The 20,574-nt window shown below is 46.9% G+C and overlaps 1 protein-coding gene across 7 annotated transcripts in view; it reads left to right on the forward strand.

The window, feature by feature from the left end:
* fryl (furry homolog, like) overlaps window positions 1–20,574 on the forward strand; it is an 88,821-nt gene that overhangs the window by 54,523 nt on the left and 13,724 nt on the right. For 6 of the 7 annotated variants that reach the window (XM_081716929.1, XM_027022634.3, XM_081716928.1 and 3 more), the window contains 35 exons: window positions 865–1,102; window positions 1,701–1,877; window positions 1,994–2,080; window positions 2,695–2,963; window positions 3,215–3,419; window positions 3,597–3,721; window positions 3,966–4,023; window positions 4,280–4,371; window positions 4,655–4,827; window positions 4,918–5,078; window positions 5,390–5,500; window positions 5,699–5,853; window positions 5,950–6,049; window positions 6,286–6,454; window positions 7,807–8,060; window positions 8,164–8,304; window positions 8,509–8,674; window positions 8,771–8,855; window positions 9,091–9,203; window positions 9,408–9,558; window positions 10,615–10,718; window positions 11,189–11,371; window positions 11,604–11,799; window positions 12,263–12,384; window positions 12,506–12,693; window positions 12,855–12,949; window positions 13,086–13,747; window positions 14,088–14,356; window positions 14,493–14,633; window positions 14,803–15,003; window positions 15,341–15,502; window positions 15,993–16,067; window positions 16,173–16,349; window positions 17,883–18,083; window positions 19,112–19,294. In XM_081716929.1, coding sequence (XP_081573055.1) covers window positions 865–1,102; window positions 1,701–1,877; window positions 1,994–2,080; window positions 2,695–2,963; window positions 3,215–3,419; window positions 3,597–3,721; window positions 3,966–4,023; window positions 4,280–4,371; window positions 4,655–4,827; window positions 4,918–5,078; window positions 5,390–5,500; window positions 5,699–5,853; window positions 5,950–6,049; window positions 6,286–6,454; window positions 7,807–8,060; window positions 8,164–8,304; window positions 8,509–8,674; window positions 8,771–8,855; window positions 9,091–9,203; window positions 9,408–9,558; window positions 10,615–10,718; window positions 11,189–11,371; window positions 11,604–11,799; window positions 12,263–12,384; window positions 12,506–12,693; window positions 12,855–12,949; window positions 13,086–13,747; window positions 14,088–14,356; window positions 14,493–14,633; window positions 14,803–15,003; window positions 15,341–15,502; window positions 15,993–16,067; window positions 16,173–16,349; window positions 17,883–18,083; window positions 19,112–19,294 — 5,989 coding nt within the window. The remainder of the gene's footprint in view (window positions 1–864; window positions 1,103–1,700; window positions 1,878–1,993; window positions 2,081–2,694; window positions 2,964–3,214; window positions 3,420–3,596; window positions 3,722–3,965; window positions 4,024–4,279; window positions 4,372–4,654; window positions 4,828–4,917; window positions 5,079–5,389; window positions 5,501–5,698; window positions 5,854–5,949; window positions 6,050–6,285; window positions 6,455–7,806; window positions 8,061–8,163; window positions 8,305–8,508; window positions 8,675–8,770; window positions 8,856–9,090; window positions 9,204–9,407; window positions 9,559–10,614; window positions 10,719–11,188; window positions 11,372–11,603; window positions 11,800–12,262; window positions 12,385–12,505; window positions 12,694–12,854; window positions 12,950–13,085; window positions 13,748–14,087; window positions 14,357–14,492; window positions 14,634–14,802; window positions 15,004–15,340; window positions 15,503–15,992; window positions 16,068–16,172; window positions 16,350–17,882; window positions 18,084–19,111; window positions 19,295–20,574) is intronic. The other variant, XM_081716926.1, reaches the window with a different exon arrangement.

Here is a 20,574-nt window from a genome sequence, read left to right on the forward strand (position 1 = left end):
CAATGACATTGCCATCTGCAAGGGCTATGTTATGTGCAGGACCATGTCACCTTTCAGATGGTAGTTTATAGAAAAGATGGTAGTGTTTGAGTAGGTCCCTCTCAGTGATGTGGTGACACTGTAAACACATCGCGTCACATAATAGCACATGCAGGCTGGATGACACTGCAGCTTAAGTGGCTGAAACATTACAATGTAAACATTAGTCACTGCTGGCTGGTAACTGGTGGTTTGTTTGTTTTTTTTTAATTAGGTTTTCTAGACTAAGGTTGCTTTCTTCCCAATGTGGCTCTAATAGGTGTATAATATTAAATTGGAATAATGTGTGTTTGTTTTATCTGCTGAAGTTGACATGCTTGCTAGATTGTTTTGCCTGCAAAGGTGATTCAACTCTGGCTAGGAGAAGTGGTTTCAAACGTGTCTTGGTTATTGTTGAGCGACTTAGTCGGGGGAAGTCAGGGTCAAAACTGTGAATGGGACCGACCTGTTTGAGTCAGCTAAATGCTGGCTAATGGCTAAACACCTTTTTTTTTTTTTTTTTTTTTTTTTTTTTTTTGTAGCCTTGTCTTTTCAAACACATTGTTAAGGAAAAAGGACTATAACATGACATCAGATTTGGTAGCGGTAGCTCACAGTGGGTATAATTTATTAAAGACTCCACTTAGTATGACTAGTAAAAGGGCTGTGTTCAGTCTAGATTTGTCAGCAGGCAGCACAGCAGAGCGCATTAATGTGTGGTGTGGTCCCAGTGTTATACCAGCTAGATCATCACTGAAAATATCTTGAAGTCCTGGAAACTGATCACCACCAAGCTTACAGTAAAGTGTGTGTGTGCATGCACGTGCCCGTGTGCACCTCTCCCAGACTAACCATCCACATGGATGAGGAGCTGCGTGGTCTGGCCTTCACCACGCTGCAGGCACTGATGGTGGACTTCCCCGAGTGGAGGGAGGATGTGCTGTCGGGCTTTGTGTACTTTGTGGTGCGTGAGGTGACGGATGTTCACCCCACCCTGCTGGACAACGCCGTCAAGATGCTGCTACAGCTCATCATCCAGTGGAAGCAGGCGGTGCAGAGCAGCAACCGCAGCCAAGATGCACAGGTACCACAGCCCTACCGCTTGCTCTGTCTGTCTCTTGCTGTCAACTCCACTCATTTCTGTGGTTACTACAACAACAATATTGGAAGCTGGATGAGCACAGCACGCACTGTTGCTCTTGTTTGCTCACAGGCAAAGGGTTTATTCCCTGATCCCATCGCGCAGACCCTCTCCCTCTTGGAACACTTAGAGGCGTGCAGTTTCTGATGATACAGATTACAGAATGAGTTAAAGTCATAACCTCATAAGCCAGTGGATCAGTTGTTACTGAAGATCAGAAGTTGTATAGAATTTAAAAGCAGTTACAGTTCAATGCATCCATGATCCCATAGATAACATGCGCTTATTACATTTTAGAAAATCTGTGATCAGAATCATTCCTCCTGCGTTTGTCCTCACATCTGTGTTTGGATAATGCCACAAACGAAGTCTGCTGAAGTCTGCATCCCTAGCGGATTCACTGGAAGTTCCCCACAAATTCTGCCTATCGACCTGGATGAACGGCAGAATTACACAGCCCTTTGGCCCTGTGGACTTTCCCGGGAACATACATGTTTAGATTGGTCCATAACTGTGTCCATAACCTGCCTGTGTCTCTTAGGGCTCTAACCGGAGTGGCTGTCTGTCTCTGGAGCGCCCCCTGGTGTTGAGTGTTCTGCATGTGGTGGAGGGCCTGGCCTTGGTAGTGCTGTGCAGCTGCCGGCCGGCCACTCGTCGCCTCGCCGTCAACGTACTCAAAGAGGTCCGTGCACTGCACAACGCCCTCGGCATTGCCAAGGTAACCACCGCACCCAGGAAACCCCTCGTTCCCTCACATTTATTTGCATGTATGGTAATGCAGTGATGAGTCAAGATCAATATCTCTCCCTCCCTCTCTCTCTCTGTCTCCCTCAGGGTGATGAGGAGTTGGCTATAGATGTGATGGACAGGGTGAGCGCTTCAGTTCTGGAAAGCTTTATTCACCTTACTGGGGCTGACCAGGTAGCGTACCACACGTGTTCTCCGACATAACAGACTGTACTCAGTAACGAGTCCATTACCTCTTTTATGCATCTTTAGCTCTCACCATTAGGCTTTTATGTGTAACCTTTTCTCTCCTTTCTCTCCTCTTCCCTTCCCCGTTTCAATTCTCTCTCTCTCTCTCTCTCTCTCTCTCTCTCTCTCTCTCTCTCTCTCAAATACAAATTAAAATTTAAATTGTTTCATTGGCATGGATTGTAATTAACTGTTATCAAAGCGGTTATCAGAACTATTAAAAGTAATTAAACTGTGGCGGTAAAAAATACCTAAAATATAGATAATGAAGCCTCATATATAGACCTGATGTAGAGACCCTTATATACATTCTCAGACACACACACTTACCTGTGCCTATATGTGATGACGCACATATAGTTAAATAAATAATTGTATGGACATACATGTGATTGGTTTAAGTCTGATTGTTTCTTTGAAAGAGTGGTAGTTATAAACATTGTGCTGATGTTTTAACACATTCAGCAATGTCTCTCTCTTCTCTCAAATATTCTTCACACACAACTCTCTCCCTCCTCTCTCGCTCTCTCTCAATCGCCCCCTCTCCTCCTCTCTCTCAGACCAGCCTACTCTACTGTCCCAGTGGTATAGACCTGCAGACACTGGCTGAGTGGAGCTCCTCCCCCATTAGTCATCAGTTTGATGTAGTCAGCCCGTCCCACATCTGGGTGTTTGCCCATGTGACCCAGGGCCAGGACCCGTGGGTCATCACCCTGTCCAGCTACCTGCGACAGGAGCACCTCCCCAAGCACTGCCCCACAGCTCTGGGCTACGCCTGGGTCTTTGCCTCCACCCGCCTTCAACTGCTCTCTCCGCAAGTCGACATCAAGTAAGGAGACAGTTAGGAGCTCATAGTTTGTGTGTGTGTGTGTGTGTGTGTGTGTGTGTGTGTGTGTGTGTGTGTGTGTGTGTGTGTAAATGTTGCACAAGCCCCAATACACTTATGTGAAGAGACTACAAATATCCTGCTATATCCTGCTGAGCTTGCCAGTTTAGTCCCGCCCCCACCAACACACCTGTGCAGGAGCGCTCCTCCGACACCACCCGTTGACCTTTTGCCCCCGACCCCTGCTCCTACAGTAGCCCCATCAACGCTAAGAAGATGAACAGTCTGAGCAGCAGCGGTGACTCCTACGTGGGCCTGTGGAGGAACTACCTCATCCTCTGCTGCAGTTCCGCCACCTCCTCCTCGTCCTCCTCATCCTCGGCCCCCGGCTCTGTCCGCTGCTCCCCACCAGAGACGCTGGCGTCCACCCCAGACAGCGGCTACAGCTACGACTCCAAGGTCAGATCCATGCACTAACCTGAGTTTGAGCTATACTGTTTTCGAGTGGTGCTTGGATTAGAATACTTCTTCTGTCCAAGTATCTTGCCCAAGAAATATAATTTAATGAAAGCGTGTGTGTGTGTGTGTGTGTGTGTGTGTGTGTGTGTGTGTGTGTGTGTGTGTGTGTGTGTGTAGATCATTGGTGTTCCGTCCCCATCCTCCTTGTTCAAGCACGTGGTTCCTATGATGCGCTCAGAGAGTATGGACATCACTGAGTCTCTCGTACTGGGTCTTGGCCGGACCAACCCTGTTGCCTTCAGGTGTGTGTGCACGTGTTTTAGGAGGGTTTGTTACTGTTTCACCCCATCATGAAGTTTGTGTCTCATTGGCAGTGTGTGTCTGTACGGCCCTAACCGTGTGTGTGTGTGTGTGTGTGTGTGTGTGTGTGTGTGTGTGTGTGTGTGTGTGTGTGTGTGTGTGTGTGTGTGTGTGTGTGTGTGTGTGTGTGTGTGTGTGTGTGTGGTGGGGGCCTTCGCTCTAATGCTCTGATTGTGTGTCTTTCAGAGAGCTCATGGAGGAACTGAACCCAATCATTAAGGAGGCTTTAGAGAGAAGGCCAGAGGTCAGCTGAGCTCATCTGGGTCACCTCCCCACACTAGCCCTCCTTTATTTAACTCTTCTGAGGAGAGCTACAAAAACAACCTGAAATAATGAAATCTGTCTCACATAAATTAAAAGCTGTGGTCTGTTAACTGGTTTTGTATAACAGTTGACCTTTCTCTCACCCTCTCTCGCACACACACTTGCTTTTTCGTTTTCTCTGTCTACCTGTCTGTTTGTTTTTTTCTCTCTCTCTCTCTGTCTTCCTGTGAGTGTAGAATATGAAGCGACGCAGAAGGCGCGATATTCTCAGAGTCCAGCTGGTCCGGATCTTTGAGCTGTTGGCTGATTCTGGAGTCATCAGCCAGATGTGAGTGTCTGTCTGCCTGTCTGTCTGTGTGTGTGTGTGTGTGTGTGTCTCTCTCTCTCTCTCTCTCTGATTCTTTGTGTGTGTTCATAATTATGCTTTAAAGTCAAATTCAGAATTGTGTTGTTGGATGTTGAAGGAAAAAAAAAACAGGTGTGAAAACAGCAGGCGTTTTCTTAATTCTATAAAAATTACAAAGTAGACTAGTGGACCTAGTACTCTATTGGTCTGTATCTGACCTGTGTGTGTGTGTGTGTGTGTGTGTGTGTGTGGGGCACACACACAGTGGGAGCGGGGGTCTGGACGGAGAGAGCCAGTCTCTGAACAGCACCTTGCTGGAATATGTAGATCTGACTCGGCAGCTACTGGAAGCAGAAAATGACAAGGAATCAGACACACTCCGAGACATCCGCTCACACTTCAGTGCCCTGGTGGCAAACATCATCCAGAACGTGCCAGGTATACACACACACACACACACACAAATAGAGCTGAGTCCTGTTTGAAAGGTCCATTTACTTCTTTTTTGTGTGTGTGTGTTTGCTGCAGTGCACCAGAGGAGGAGTATTTTCCCACAGCAGTCTCTGAGACATAGTCTCTTCATGCTCTTCAGTCACTGGGCTGGACCCTTCAGTATCATGTTCACACCTCTGGACCGTTACAGCGACCGCAACATGCAAATCAACAGACACCAGTACTGTGCTCTTAAAGTAAGAAAATACACACACACACACACACAATCTCTACTAGACCGTTAAAGAGACCGCAAATCAACAGACACCATTACTGTACTCTTACAGAATGCGCAAGCACGCGCGCGCACACACCCAAACCTCTAGACTGCTACAGCAACCACAGCATGCAAATGAACAGATAACAGCACACACATGTGCATGCACACACACTCACAGACACGTACGCATGCAGGGTTAATTGCCAGCAGTGCCTGATTGATCTTTTTACTTAGTTAACATGTTTGGTGCATTTAACTTGTCTGTGTCTTATGTGTGCATGCCTCCAGGCCATGTCTGCTGTGTTGTGTTGTGGTCCAGTCGCTGATAACGTCGGTCTCTCGTCAGATGGATACCTCTACAAATGGCTGGACAACATCTTGGACTCACAGGACCGCAAGGTAACCACACACACATCTTGCATTGTCATCATTGGTGTAAATGGTCTCCAGAACCTTGTTTCCGTTGATGTTGACATCTGGCAGGATTGAAGGGTATTTGAAGTAAACTTTGAGAAAACCTTTAGAATTTTTTAAAAAAGGTTTTTTTTTTTTTTAAATAATTTCTGGTAAATTTTGTGTGTGTGTGTGCGTGCGCAGGTGCACCAGCTGGGCTGTGAGGCAGTCATGCTGCTGTTGGAGTTGAACCCTGAGCAGAGCAACTTGCTGTTCTGGGCGGTGGACCGATGTTACACAGGCTCCCGCAGGGTCGCCAGCGGGTGCTTCCGCGCCATTGCCAACGTCTTCCACAGCAGGTACCCCTCCCCCACCTCTGTGTGTGTCAACCGAACTACTGAGGCTGGAAGGCTGACGGCTGACTCTGTCTCTGTGTGTGTGTGTGTGTGTGACAGGGATTATCAATTTGACACAGTGGTGCTGCTGAACTTGATTCTGTTTAAGGCTGCGGACTCGTCCAGAGATATCTATGAGGTTGCTATGCAGTTACTTCAGGTAATGCGCACGCACACACCCCTACACAGGCTCCCACATGCTCACACATGGTTGTAGAACTACTACACAGTATTCTAAATACAGAATCATGTACGACATTAGACATTCATACAGTTTTAAGTTTGCATTTACTTGCGTTGAAAGTGCTACATTGTTAACTATGAAGAAACTTGGAGGCTGCTTCAGAAGGTCCGGTGGTCTGATGGGGAGGGGGTGTTTGTTCACGCCCGTGTTAGATCTTGGAGCCAAAGCTGTTCCGGTACGCCCATAAGCTGGAGATCCAGCGTGCCGACGGTGTTCTGACCCCACCCTCCCCGTTGCCCCCCCTCTACTCCGTCTCCTACTACCAGCTGAGCGAAGAGCTGGCACGAACCTATCCTGAGCTCACACTGCCCATCTTCTCAGGTACGCACGCACACAAATGCACAAACAGAAAAACACACTCGCACATACTGTAATGCTCATTTCATTTATTGCTAAAACTCCTTTTAGGGCAATTCATAGTTTAAATTAAAAAAAAGAGGAAAAAATGCTTTCAACGACAGTATAAAACAACAGGACAACATAAACAAAGCCTAAAGAACATCAAAAGGCAACAGTGGTCTGATGACTGCTGCGATGAAAACATTTGTACCTGTTTGTCTTCAGTAAAGGCATTCTGTAAAGAATGATGGAAGAAAAGGGAAATCAAAGTGTAGTGGGTACAGTCCGGGGGAAGAGGCCTGTCCTTACTCACATCCTTCCGTCACACAGCTCAGCTCCACTGCTCTGCTGCTCCTATCAGCTTGCTAGCTTGTTTGATGATGCTGTTTGGGGTTTTTCAGCAAAACCAACAAATCACTGAAGAACATCAAACAAGCTCTTTAAAAGTCTGTGAAAACATTTCCAGTAAGGTTTTATCAATATTAAAGAACCTTAGCTTCCTCAGACAAAACACTATAGGCACTTTTTACACAGGGAATAAGTCGAGAATGTGTCCGTTATTGTACCTGGACCCTCATATTCGGTAACCCTCTCGATCTCCATTTCTTTGATAACATTTTTGTCCTGAGCAATGTGGTGGTGTCTAAAATCAGAAAGCATGCCTTTAGTTTTGGCTACACTGATGTGTAAAAAAAAAAAAAAAAAAAAAAAGAAACATTTGATAAAATCTTCCATGCCAGAACCATGGCTATTCTCATCCTCGTAAAGAAGACCTATGAAGACGGTCGTCAGCGGATTTTGCTATATGTCTCTCTACGGAATTGCCACGACAGTCTTCTGTGTAGTGTTGTGTAGAGAAGAGTACACAGCCTTCAAACAAACCACAGGATGACCTGAATTGGTCTGACAACTGGCCTTAACCTTTGGGTTCTCTCCATCCTACCAGGCAGTGATTTTGAGCCAACATTTATCCTTGAGTTTCCTTACTAAAATATATGACTGGATGGTGTTAAACGCTGAGGAAGATTCAATAAAAGGTAATCATGCCGTAGTTCCTGGAATATGTAGATTCTCAAGCACCAGGGTGAGCAGGGTGCCACCTGTACCTTCCACCCCTCACTAAAATGGACCTGACTCTCTCGAGTTTTCAGCAACTCGTCTTTAAGCACCTTTTCAAGGCATTTCATAAGTTGGGATGTGAGGGCTCTATCATACACACTTTGATCAGCACATGTGTAATAGATAATTCTTGTTAGCTTTAAACTGTCCTTTTTTACGCTGGCCGCATTTTCGTTTCACAAAGTCTCCAGCTGACTGATTCCCTCTTAATGCAGAGGTGAGTCAGAGGATACAAACGGCACACCCTGGTGGTCGGCAGGTGATGCTGCACTACCTGCTGCCCTGGATGAACAACATAGAGTTGGTGGACTTCAAGCCGTCGTCGCGGCGACAGGAGGAGCCCGAGGAGGAGGAGGAGGGGCGTGAGATGATGATGGTGAACAGCCGTCGCTGGCTTAGGGGAGAGGGATGGGGATCACCCCAGGCAACCACCATGGTCCTAAACAACCTCATGTTCATGACTGCCAAGGTACATGCACGCACGCGCGCTCAACATAATCTGCACATGCAGTGCACACAGACACTTTTAGGACATATACACTGTGAGTTGTGGGAACTGTGTGTTTCACCAGTATGGGGACGAGTTTGCGTGGTCGGAGATTGAGAACGTGTGGACCACTCTGGCCGACAGCTGGCCCAAAAATCTCAAGATCATCCTTCATTTCCTCATTAGCATGTCCGGAGTGAACAGCGAACCGAGCCTCCTGCCTTATGTGAGTGACACCTTTCTTAACCAATCACACGCTGAAGTGTTTACCACAAACACATAGCGTGTCAATGACGTTAGCATCAGAGTAGAGCACTGGTTAGCTTTGGTTTCAAATAAACCACAGGGCAGTACATCCTCAGATGCAAATAGCACAGTTGGTTTGTGTGTTGTATAAATGTTGCATTAACGTTAAGGTGTGGTTGTGCAGGTGAAGCGTGTGGTAGTGTATCTGGGCAGAGATAAGACCATGCAGCTCCTGGAGGAGCTGATGTGTGAGCTGGAACACACTGACCCCGTGAGCTCAGCTGTCACTCATATGGACAACCCGCCCTACTACCGCATCACGTCCTCTTATAAAATCCCCTCTGTCACAGGTATGCCTAGTCACAAACCCCTCCCATGTGTCTAGCCGCCTTTTACCTTTGTCGTGAGTCTCTTTGGCATTGAGCAGTTCCTGTCTCTGCTATCAGGCACATCATCTAGCAGTAACACTATGGTTCCCGGGCCAGATGGTCACCACGACAACAAGCTCAAGGATTCAAACATAGAGGATAAGTAAGGATTCAATTGCTTGCCTTTTATAGCACACCACACACACACACACACACACACACACACACACACACACACACACACACACACTCATACACCCAAGCATTTACCCCTTTCACACAGTTACACACATTTTTTAATGTTCAGTGAACTGCTTGTGGTGATTGTGTGTGTGTGTGTGTGTGTGTGTGTGTGTGTGTGTGTGTGTGTGTGTGTGTGTGTGTATACATGTGCACAGTTACGCTCATCTGGATATTTACAGTGGGCTGAACAGCAATCTGAACAGACAGCATCATCGCTTGGAGTCCCGCTACAGTAGCAGCTCAGGAGGATCCTATGAGGAGGAGAAGAGTGAGAGAGAAACACACACACACACACACACACACACATGCACATAAATAGACACACTCTCATACACGCACAAAAATGCGCACACCATTAACAAGTGAACTACTACTTATGACCCTACTCTGGAGATAAATAGATAAACATGGTTAGTTGTTCTTAATCATTCCATGTGACTCCCTCTCCTCTCCTCCTTCACTCTGGGCCCAGGTGACTCTATGCCGGTCTATGCTAACTGGCGTCTGAAGGTTATGGACCACAACCGTCCCGAGCCCCTCCCTTTCCCACCCACAGGAGGCTGCTGGTCCCCGCTGGTCGACCATCTACCTGAAACCACCACACCTGGAGTCTCTCTTCACAGGTCTCACACACACACACACACACACACACACACACACACACACACACAGTGCTTTACAGAGTATAGATAGTAAAACTACAAGTAGAATAAAAGATGAGATACATCAGTAAAACAGCACCTAGAGAGCACACACAATCACAGTGCAGTGTATTTACTCACCGACCTCTTTACAAATGTGTGTCTTGCACTGGTCTTTATAAGAGTCATCAGACACTGCAAGCCTCATAGTAGATGACCACAGTTAGGGTGCTACTGCCACAAATCTCCACGAGTCTTTAGATGATTTTGTGGAAAATGTAAAATACCTATTTCACCTTGGTGAGAGAGTGCGGTGGTATATGAGGAGAGAGTAGGTTAGACACACAGGTAGGGCCCTGACCCTGCAACAGTCTATATGCAATGCTAAGAAGATTTAATTGGATTCTATACAAAACAGGAAGTCAGTGGAGAGATTTCAGCGAGGGGGTTGTGGGATTGTCTATTTGACCTAGTGAGTAGTAGCTGCATTCTGAATCACCTGCAGACGATTTAGAGCAGATCTACAAGGTGAAGAAGAGAGAACATTACAGTAATAAATGTGAGATGAGATATTGGCATGTATGAGCACATCTAGCACTTTGAGACCATTTGATATTTGATATTTCGCAAGTGAAAAAAAAAAAGCAACACTTGGACAGTTGCTTAATGTGGGTGTCATGACAGACTGATAAATTAAGACACCTAAGTTACGTATGCTAGGCTGGGCAGCAGAGGAAAAATAGCCAAGACTTTGCTTAATCGAGGCCGTAATGTCTGGAGTAACAATCAAAACCTCTGTATTATCAGCATCACCCTTCAAGAACGTAGCCGTTGTCACGCCCCTGACTGCATCCAGGCAATTTAAAATCAATATTAGCTAATAAAGCTCAACTCCAGCTATATAAGACCACCTCACCCCAAACCTCCTCATAGGAACTACATAATCACGTTCATAAATACATACCCAGTGTGCCCACAGGCCGATAAATGCGTGATGAGAGCATTCACTTTAACACGCTCGCCTTCTCACCTGTGCAGGTGTAACATTGCAGTCATCTTGCTCACTGACCTAATTGTGGACCATGGAGTCAAAGTGGAGTGGAGCGCCTATCTGCATCTTCTACTGCATGCCATTTTCATTGGTAAAATATACACACACACACACCATTTTGAACTAGAAGTTGCAGTGATCTGTTTGTGGAAAAATTTGGTTTTGGGTCAAAAACTTGATTCTGGTGTGTTATGGGGTTTTATTAGTGTCCCATCAAATCAAGTCTTTCCTTATTACTGTATTGGTGTCATATACAAAGGACATAAATGCAGACTAGATGCTCTCAAAAATACGACAGTAAGACCATGTGTAATGCCCCCTCACACTAAGACCATGTGTAATGCCCCCTCACACTAAGACCATGTGTAATGCACCCTCACAGTAAGCACTTGTTCCCGTCATTGACAGTCGGCAAAAGCTTTTTAGTGTTTTTACTGAGATTCTTTACTCACTGGGGTGGCACCCAGCACTCTCATATGGCAAGCAGGAGCTCTGTTCTTTGATCTTTTGTGTGCACACTTGTGTAAGTGGTCACTGACTCCTGACGCTCTCTCTCTGCAGGTTTTGACCACCAGCACCCGGAGGTCTATGAGCACTGCAAGCGTCTTTTGCTTCACCTGCTGGTGGTCCAGGGAACCAACACCAGCGTCCAATCACTGGCCTCTGTCCTGCTGCGTAACCGGGAGTTCCACGAGCCCAGAGTTCTGACTGTTAAACCCCCACCGCAGGAGTTCAACCTCACAGGTCTGTATAGGCACAGAAACTGGGTGCCTTCATGCCTGAATCCTTTTTGCATAGAAATATTTGCAGGGTATTTATTAGCTTCCAGAAGTATTTATCAAAAAGCCAAATGCTAGTCAGTTTTCTCCTTTGCTACCTCCTACTGTGTTAAGCAGGCAGGTTTCCCTCCTTCTCTTCCTCTTTCTCTCCATTTCTCTGCTTTTCTTCCTCTGACTATCTGTCCTCCTCCCACCAGGCGTGGCAGAGCTGGTCCCCGACTACCAGCCGTCCCCCATGACGGACTCGGGCCTGAGTTCCAGCTCCACGTCCTCCAGTATCAGTCTGGGTGGCTCAGCCCTGCCCCACCTCCCACCGGCGCTGATCGGGGAGGTGGATCTGTCCCTCGAGCAGGACGAGAAGGTCAAACACCTCATTGAGTTCATCAGCTCCAGGTAGGCACCTCTGCAAGCTCTGTGTCCACTGTGTGTACACGTAGACACTGCTGCAGTGTGTCTGCTTGTGGTGGTGGTGGTGGTGGTTGTTGTTTGTAAATGTTTTTTTGGTTTTTTTTTAGATTCTGCAGTTTTGTCTTGTTATATGACTTTAGTCTGTCACTCAGGGTGCTTCTGGAGTATTTGATGGTACTGTAGGTGTTGCCTTTATAACACACAGGAGTGTCTGTGCTCAGTGTTTGTGTCTTGTCTTGTGTCCACAGCCTTGTCTAATTGGAGAGGGTATAGTTGCATGTGTGTGCACGTGTGCCATTTTCCTGTGTGTGTGCAGTGTAACTCGACTGTCTCCACTGTCAGTATTTTTTTTTCCCGTCTGCCATCATGTGCCATGTCTGATATGTTCCTCTAAGTCTCTCCCCTCCCGGCGCTCACTCCCTGTCTGCTCTGATTGGCTGGCTTGCAGGAAGCGAGGTCCTCTGTGGAACCATGAGGACATGTCTCCCAAAAACCCCAACATCAAGAGTGCTGAGCAGCTCAGCGTCTTCCTCAGACACGTCGTCACCGTGTTCAAACAGACGCAGTCAGGTGAGTTCACGCTCCTGCTCTCCTCGCTCATTCACTTTACTTTGTTTTTGTTCTCTCGCGGGCTTGGTGCACTGCGTGCTCGGTGGTGAAGGCTGTCGCGTGCGGTTTGGCCTGTGGACAGGTGTTCAGATCGACCAGCTGCTCAGCGAGGTGGCTCTCCACACCGCCCTGTCCTGCTCCTCCCGACACTACGCCGGACGCTCCTTCCAGATCTTCAGGGCACTGAAGCAGCCGCTCACAGCCTCCACGCTGTTGGATCTGCTCTCTCGCCTGGTGGAGACTGTAGGAGACCCTGGAGAGGAGGCCCAGGTAAGAGCAGTAAAACCGAAACATTTCATGAAATGCAAGAGAAACTGTGAACAGTTCCTGAAGTACAAGGATAATTGTGGTACTAGCTAATCCTCTCTCCAGCTAGAAGTAATGACAGCCAGCCACGAAGCACTACCTTCATCACATCCTCTTCCTCTCAGGGCTTTGTGATCGAGTTGCTGCTGACTCTGGAGGCTGGAATAGACACTCTGGCTGACAGCATGAAGAACTACGACCTGCTCACTGCACTATCACAGTAAGATGAACACCTCCGTGTGCACACGATCACGCGTTTACTGTACACATGCACCTGTCCCATACCAGTTTATTCTTAATTAACCCCAGAGGAAAAAATAACACACAACCCCTCTACAATCTCCCATTTTCCAAAGGGCTTCGACACACGACCCCGTTCTGGGCACCAAGTTTGCCAGCAACAGGAAGAGCACGGGCCAGCTGAACATGAGCAGCGGCGGTCTGTTCCACGGGCACTACAGCCACGCTCGCAGCAGCTCGCTCCGTGCCAGTCTCGTGGGCAAGTACAAGGGAGACCGTCCCCGTAGCAACACGCTCGACGTGGCAGACCGCCTGAGCGGCAGCCACGGCAACCTGGCCCGGACGCGCAGCTTATCCTCTCTGTGTGAGGGCGGAGTCCCGGGAGGCGGAGAAGGGGGAGGGGGGGAAGGAGGTGGTGGAGGAGGAGGGGGCGTGGCCGGCCTGGGAGAGTCGGGCCCCCCGGTGGACCCCACCAATCTGCTGGCGACAGTGTTCTGGATCGCGGCGTCACTGCTGGAGTCGGACTACGAGTTCGAGTACCTTCTGGCTCTGCGATTGCTCAACAGGCTGCTGGCGCAGCTGCCCCTGGAGAGGTCCGAGAGCCGGGAGCACTTGGAGAGGGTGCTGGCCAAGCTGCGCTGGTACAACTTCCCTGGCCTGCTGCAGCTCTTCCTGAAGGGCTTCACCTCGGCCGCCACGCAGGAGCTCACCATACACCTGCTCAGCAGGCTCATCAGCGTCTCCCGCCACGCCCTCGTCGACCCCTCGCAGCTGGCAGGTGAGAGTATGGCTGAAGGCAGCATTATTTCGGTTGCAGGTGGCGTTATTTCGTTCCACCGTACTTGTACATCACCGTCATGGCACAGTTCTGCGTGATGAGGTTTATGAACTACAGTTTTACTATAATCGCTAAATATGAAAAAGAGGACAAATGTAGAAGCATTTCCTGGGGGAACGTGTACTTCATTCCTCACGCGGTACCTCTGTGGTGAGAGAGAATGGCTTTAAACTTGACACTGGCTATACAAGCAACTTGCCTGAATTGGTGCTGGATACGATCATCTTGTCAGATGTACAGTGTCTGTTCAGATCCCGCACACTTTTCCTCGCTCTTGCAGGTTTCCCGCTGAACATCCTGTGCCTGCTTCCGCACCTGATCCAGCACTTCGACAGCCCCACGGTGTTCTGCAAGGAGACGGCCGAGCGCATTGGCCGGGCGTGCGGCGAGGAGAAGTCAGCCACGCTCGCCAACCTGGCCCACATGATGAGCCTGTACTCCACACACAGCTACTCGCGCGACAGCACCAACTGGATCAACGTCGTCTGTCGCTACCTACATGACGCCTTCGCTGACATCACTTTCAGCCTGGTCACCTACCTGGCTGAGGTAATGCACTAATGTTTGGTTTTCCTTTGTTTGTTTGTCACTTCTTCTGAAGTGTTTGAGTCAGTCATTGAAATATAATGCGTTTGTTGATGGTATAGAATAATCCTCCCCCCCCCCTTTCAATATTTGTGTTTAGCTGCTAGAGAAGGGACTACCCAGCATGCAACAGTCTCTGCTGCACATCATCTACAGCCTGCTGAGTCATATCGACCTGTCAGCAGCCCCCGTCAAACAGTTCAACCTGGAGATCATGAAGATCATAGGCAAATATGTTCAGGTGTGTGTGTGTGTGTGTGTGAGTGAAGTCAGGCAGGTCTTTCTGAAGGTATAACTTTACTTTCCTGTTCCAGATGGATGTGCTATGTGTGTTTCCAGCTGAATCGTCCAGAAAGTTACTTTTTAATATTTGCATTACATATGAGCCATTTTACAACCTGTGTGTGTAGAGCCTGTACTGGAGGGAGGCCCAGAACATTCTGAAGCTGGTGGTGTCCCGCTCCGCCAGCCTGGCAGTGCCTGACGAGATGCAGCGCTCCAGCAGTGCCGAGTCGTCGGGCTCGCCCGAGATCACCTTCACCCGTATCTTCAACAACGCCTCCAAGGAGCTCCCTGGAAAAACACTAGACTTCCACTTTGACATCTCTGAGGTGAATGTGCTTGTGTGTGCTCTCTCGCCCTTATTGACCTCTGAGTGAACCTTTAGCAGATGACCACAGTAGTGTCCACCAGCCTTGGAGTTCTTCTACGTCAGTGGGGACGCTCATCAGGGGTTGTCTTTGCACTAGGGCAAGGGATGGCAGTCAGTGTTGATATATGAACGTGTGTGTGAGTGTGTATGTGTGTGTGCGCGCCCAGGTTATTAAAGCCTGTGTGGACACAGTCTGTTCCCCTCATATGATTTTTCATGTTCAGATCCTGAAGTTAGGCTCAACAGAATCAGTTCAGAACTGGGATTTTATTGGCTTTGGACTTTTGTTCTTTCAGACACCCATTATAGGGCACAAGTACGGAGACCAGCGCACTGCAGCAGGTCGTAACGGAAAACCACAGGTCATCGCTGTGACGAGGAGCACCTCCTCAACGTCTTCCGGGTCAAACTCCAACGGCCTGGTGCCGGTCAGCTGGAAGAGACCCCAGCTCTCTCAGGTGCAGCATATCTGAAGGATGATTTGTAATTTATGCTTATGACATTTAGTTAACGTTTTTATCCAAAGCGACATGCAATTCTGACTAAACACAACTTGAGTAATTGAGGGTTATGGGTCTTGCTCAGGGGGCCAACCTGGCAGTGGTGCGGCTTGAACTGGCAACCTTCTGATTACAAGTCAAGTACCTTAACCACTGAGCAGAACAAAACTCTTTATATGTTTAAGCACTTTATATCTTGTATTAATCATATTTATTTTTAATTCGGCTTTAATCTCGTTTTACTTCTTTAACTTTTTCTCTCTAAATCAATTATTTTAATAAACTAAATATTTTCTTTTAATTTTTGGCCAAGACATTCCCATGGTGATAAATCTCAGGATATAATCAACTTTATTTTTTCTGCTATGTATGAAGCGTGTATAATGAACTAATACAAATGAACGTGCCTACTGTGTATTTCCAGCTTTGCTTTGTTGTTTGATTCCAGAGGAGGACGCGTGAGAAGCTGATGAATGTCCTTTCCCTGTGCGGACCAGAGTCTGGCCTACCTAAAAATCCCTCAGTAAGATAAACTGCCTGCAAGTCCGATTTAAAAATAACCTGTAAATATTGTCTCCGCGTTGTGCTGTCTGTAAAATATATCTCTGTTGACTTTGCTTTCCTGCAGGTGGTGTTCTCCTCAAATGAAGACCTAGACGCTGGGGACCAGCAGACCAGCCTTATCTCCACTGTGGAGGAAGTGACACGCGAGGAGGAAGTGCAGGCAGAGGATGCAGGAAGCGAGCAGCAGTTTGGCGTGTTCAAGGACTTTGACTTCCTGGATGTGGAGTTGGAGGATGCAGAGGTGAGGGCTTACCTGCTGGGGGCGCTCTGGGAACACTTCTTCTGTTTCTGTTGATAAATTTGGTACTTTGCCATAGTGCTTAAATCCAGGGGTCTAGAACATATCAATGACTTTAATGATAATCTGTAGAAGAGGTTTTGTGCGTATGTGTGTATCTTTGGGAAAATGTTAGTGTGAAGAAGGGAGAAAGCATGTACATGTTTCTGTGTAAGATTCAGAAGACAGGGACGGATCTTAAATTCAAATTAGTACGAGGCTCCTCCCCCTCCCTCTCCACTGTGCTCCAACCCTGCCTCCAAAACCACTTCCTGCAGAAGAGGCTGCAGTGTGTGTTGTGAAGTGCCAACACTGATGGCCAATAAACAAGCAGAAATTAATCTTTTACACATGAAAATTAATGTACAGCAATGTCTACTCAGTAAAAGTACTAACACTTCAATGCTTTGATGTTTGTTTGATAACACAAACTCTCGTGCTAAATAAGCAGCAAACCACTTATGAGCACATTTAGCTGTGAGGGCACGTGGCATACATAAATATCAAGAAAAAGAGCAAACCGATATGATTGCCTGTGCAATGAAACAATGCTAATCAGTAGCCTTAGCATTGGAAACGAGCTAATGTTGCCTCAACTGCAACATCACAGTAAAATGAGAAATGCTCATTTTAATTAGCTAGCTGTGTTAATTAGCTAATTGGCTAGCTGCTCATCAAACATAAACACTTTTCTCATTGATGGTGGTGGTTTGTCCTCCATTTCTTTTGTAAAGTTCCTGAAGCTGCTCACTGAATGCATGTGACTGAATGAGAGCATGCATATACACAAGCAGTGATTGACACTCTGTCACTTCTCCAGGCACTGATTGGTTGTTTTGATCAGGCCACGGGGGTTTCTTGGCATTAGGAGGTCTAAGTGAGGCCAAAAGAGACTTTTTTCCTTTCACAGGTTCTCTCTCATGTGCTACTGTCAGGACATAGTGACAGTTTATAAGCAAATATGACACAGTTATATTTATATGGGTTACCTACCGCTGCTTTAATCTTGACTGCATTCATTCTTTCTTTTTGGCTTCTTTCTTAACTATCTAACAGTGCTGTTGTCTTTCCTTTTTTCTTGCATTCAGGAGTTGCAGGTAAGTTTCTGTGTCTAGCTGTGAGTCTTCTTACAGGCCAATTGGATCCCTGTCGGTCAAAGGATGATTTATCTCGCGGACCAAAAAAAGAAGAAAAAAAAAACTCATTAATATGCATGATCTTTTTTTTCAGCCTTAGATCATTATTGGTTTGTGTGTATTATTGTGTCTGTGCTTCAGTTGGTCTACTGCTGTATAAAGCTCATTTTCAGTTTGTGTGTGTGTTGTTGTTTTTTTTAAAGCACTTACTTGGCGTGCTGCAACAGTGAAGTCAAAATTCTGATTTGTCTTTGTGGCATGTTTTTTAATTTGAAAGACCTCATAAGCAGAATAAATAGACTTTTTTTGCTCGACACAAACGGTGCATTTCTCTGTGGGGCGCTCCTCTCTTGGCTTCCAGGGCGAGAGCATGGACAATTTCAACTGGGGTGTCCGCCGCCGCTCCCTGGACAGCATGGACAAGGGCGACACGCCATCCCTGCAGGAGTGCCAATACGCGGGCAGCATGCCCAGCCTCAACCTCACCAACCAGGAGGACACCGACGAGTCGTCCGAGGAGGAGGTACTGAGCGCTAGCCAGATTCTCACCCGCTCCAACCTCGTAAGTGGTACCACCGGCCCCACCCCACGCCCTTGTCATGCCAGGCCAGCGTGGCGTGGCCGTGCGCCCGGCTGGCCTGTAGATGCTGGTTTAGACGCTTGCTTTTGCCGTGAGCTGCCACACCGGTCATGCTCGGTCCAGTCCCAGCCACGCCCACTGCCCACCTTCCCAGTATACTTTTTTCCATTCATTCTCACAAACCAGTCGCCCCTTTCCATTCCTTGATGGTAAGTAATACTCTAGATTCCACTGGACTTTCCCTTTTTGCTTCTTTTTAAAAAACCTTTGCTGATTAATTATTTAGTTGATAAATAAACTTAAAACTTAACTGCATGAGTCCAGTTCTAAACGAAACTTCTGAAGTAATGATAACTGCATGATTTCATCTGAGCATGACCGAGTAACTGCATTTTCCTAAAACGGCAAACTTTTGATAGATTTGCTCTAACTCTCCTCTGCTTGCTATGGTGCGCTAACCTTTTTACAGAGCTTATGTCAGTCAAGTTTAAAAAGAAATTCTGATAAACTAAAAACTCCTTTAGTGGGACTCCTTTCGAGGGGAAGCACTTCCTCTCTCTTCTGTGGAGACTTTTTTATTTATTTATTTATTTTACATTAATTAATTAATTAATTGATTGATTGATTTATTTATTTCCTGCTTTCTGTTCGTGTGACACTGAAGTATCTCTTCTGGAAACCCAAGTGTTTCTTGTCTTGCCAGCCTGAAATTTATTCTGTAAGCATGCAGCATGTTGTCATATTAAACAAGAGTAATGAAATATTTAAAAGTGGGAAGAACATGACATGAGAGAAAATGCTTGTTTTTAATGTAACAATGCAATAGAAGGCTCCCAATAGTGGTTTTGTAACTCATTTGTAACTTGGCAACAGTTACATACTTGCATGTAATGCAACACTTTCAACACCTGAGTACAGCAGTTCATTCTGAAAACATCAATACTGTGACTATACGTTGCGTGCACTGCTGTTCTTATGAAAGTTTCTAACACGTTTGTCAATTTGCACAGCTCAACAGTGACTCTGCCACAGAGGACGCCATCTCCAACCACATGGATTCTCTACTACAATCCCAAGAGTCTTCCAGCAGTGTCCTCACAGAGGAAGCCACACCCACCCCACCTCTGCCCCGACCCGACAGCCCTATTCATGAAACTACGCATTCTGACAGCAATATCAGCCAGCTGCCTGAGGTGGGATCGATCGGGGGTCTCTAAGTTCTGGTACACAGGTGCTTTCTAGCTGTTGCTTATAATCTGTGCTGTTTGGCTGGTGTTTAGGTGATGCGCTTTTGCTTGCTCTTACAGTTATCAAAGTATGTACAGCCCCTTTGATTCTGTTAAAATTTGGTGAGAGGGATGGGAATGGTGCTAGAGAAGCTGCAGTGGTCTCAATATTGGACCCTGAGGAACACCGTTGCTGTTTCGCAAACACTCACATGCGGAGGAAACCTTTTTCTGCTCTTTTTCCTGTTTTCCTAATGATGCTCTGAATGCTTTGTTGTGTACCTGTGATCACTGCCATTGCTCAGTGATTAACTGCTGCGTGGGTGGGGCATGCTTGTCAGCTTATTAAGTGATTAAGGGAAAGATTGCAATCAGGGATCACATACACCTCAGGCCAGCTGTGCTAAAATTCTACAGTGGGACTGAGTATTAAAAACAGTGAAGTTAACTTTCTAAAAGCTGCGTGGGAGACTCTTCAAAGCTGCTCATGGACCTGCAAGCATGGTGTGAGTATAGTAAAGCCTTGCACAGTGTAAAATAAGCATAGAGCCTAAGAATGGGATTTAACACTAACAGGCTTTGCATTGCTACATACTGTATTTTACTAACTTGCAACTTGATTAGTTGATCTCTTACAGTTCTTCAGTGTCTAATATGTGAACTTCATAGCCTGGCTGAACTGGGGTGGAACCAGACTGGAGAGATAAATATCTTCTAGAACTTTCTGATTAGTTTTAACATGTTGTTCCAACATGAAGCTGACATTCATCACCAGTCACATCATAAATGGCTCTCTCTTTCATTGATGTTGTTGTTTACTGTAAAAATGCCCATCCCTTTACTCCTCTGAATATCCACCAAGTTCAGCTCGACTTTAGTCCCGACATACCTCAATGTCAGCCCAACGACCTTGTCCTTTTTCTCCCACCAGCAGCAGCAGCAGCAGCACCAGGCTCTTAGTGTAATGAGTCCAGATAAGACCATCAATACTCTTACTCATCAATTCCTCCATAGATATTCCCCCTAAAAGCTTTCTGTAATAGAGCTTGTGCTTTTGGCAGCCTGCCCCTGTCTCAGTTAATGCAGTGGCAGGGGGAGGATGTTCGACGGGCTTGCATGTGGGCAGGACTGAAGTCTGAGGGGTGGGGGGGGGAGCTAAAGGCTCTGGAAGTGGGTGGGGCTAAAGCCCTTTCAGTTATATCGTTTCTCATCGATGTTCTCATAAACAGTTGGGTCTCTCTCTGTAT

The sequence above is a fragment of the Electrophorus electricus genome, chromosome 7, assembly GCF_041902795.1.
Source record: "Electrophorus electricus isolate QZ-2024a chromosome 7, ASM4190279v1, whole genome shotgun sequence".
Classification (NCBI taxonomy): Eukaryota; Metazoa; Chordata; class Actinopteri; order Gymnotiformes; family Gymnotidae; genus Electrophorus; species Electrophorus electricus.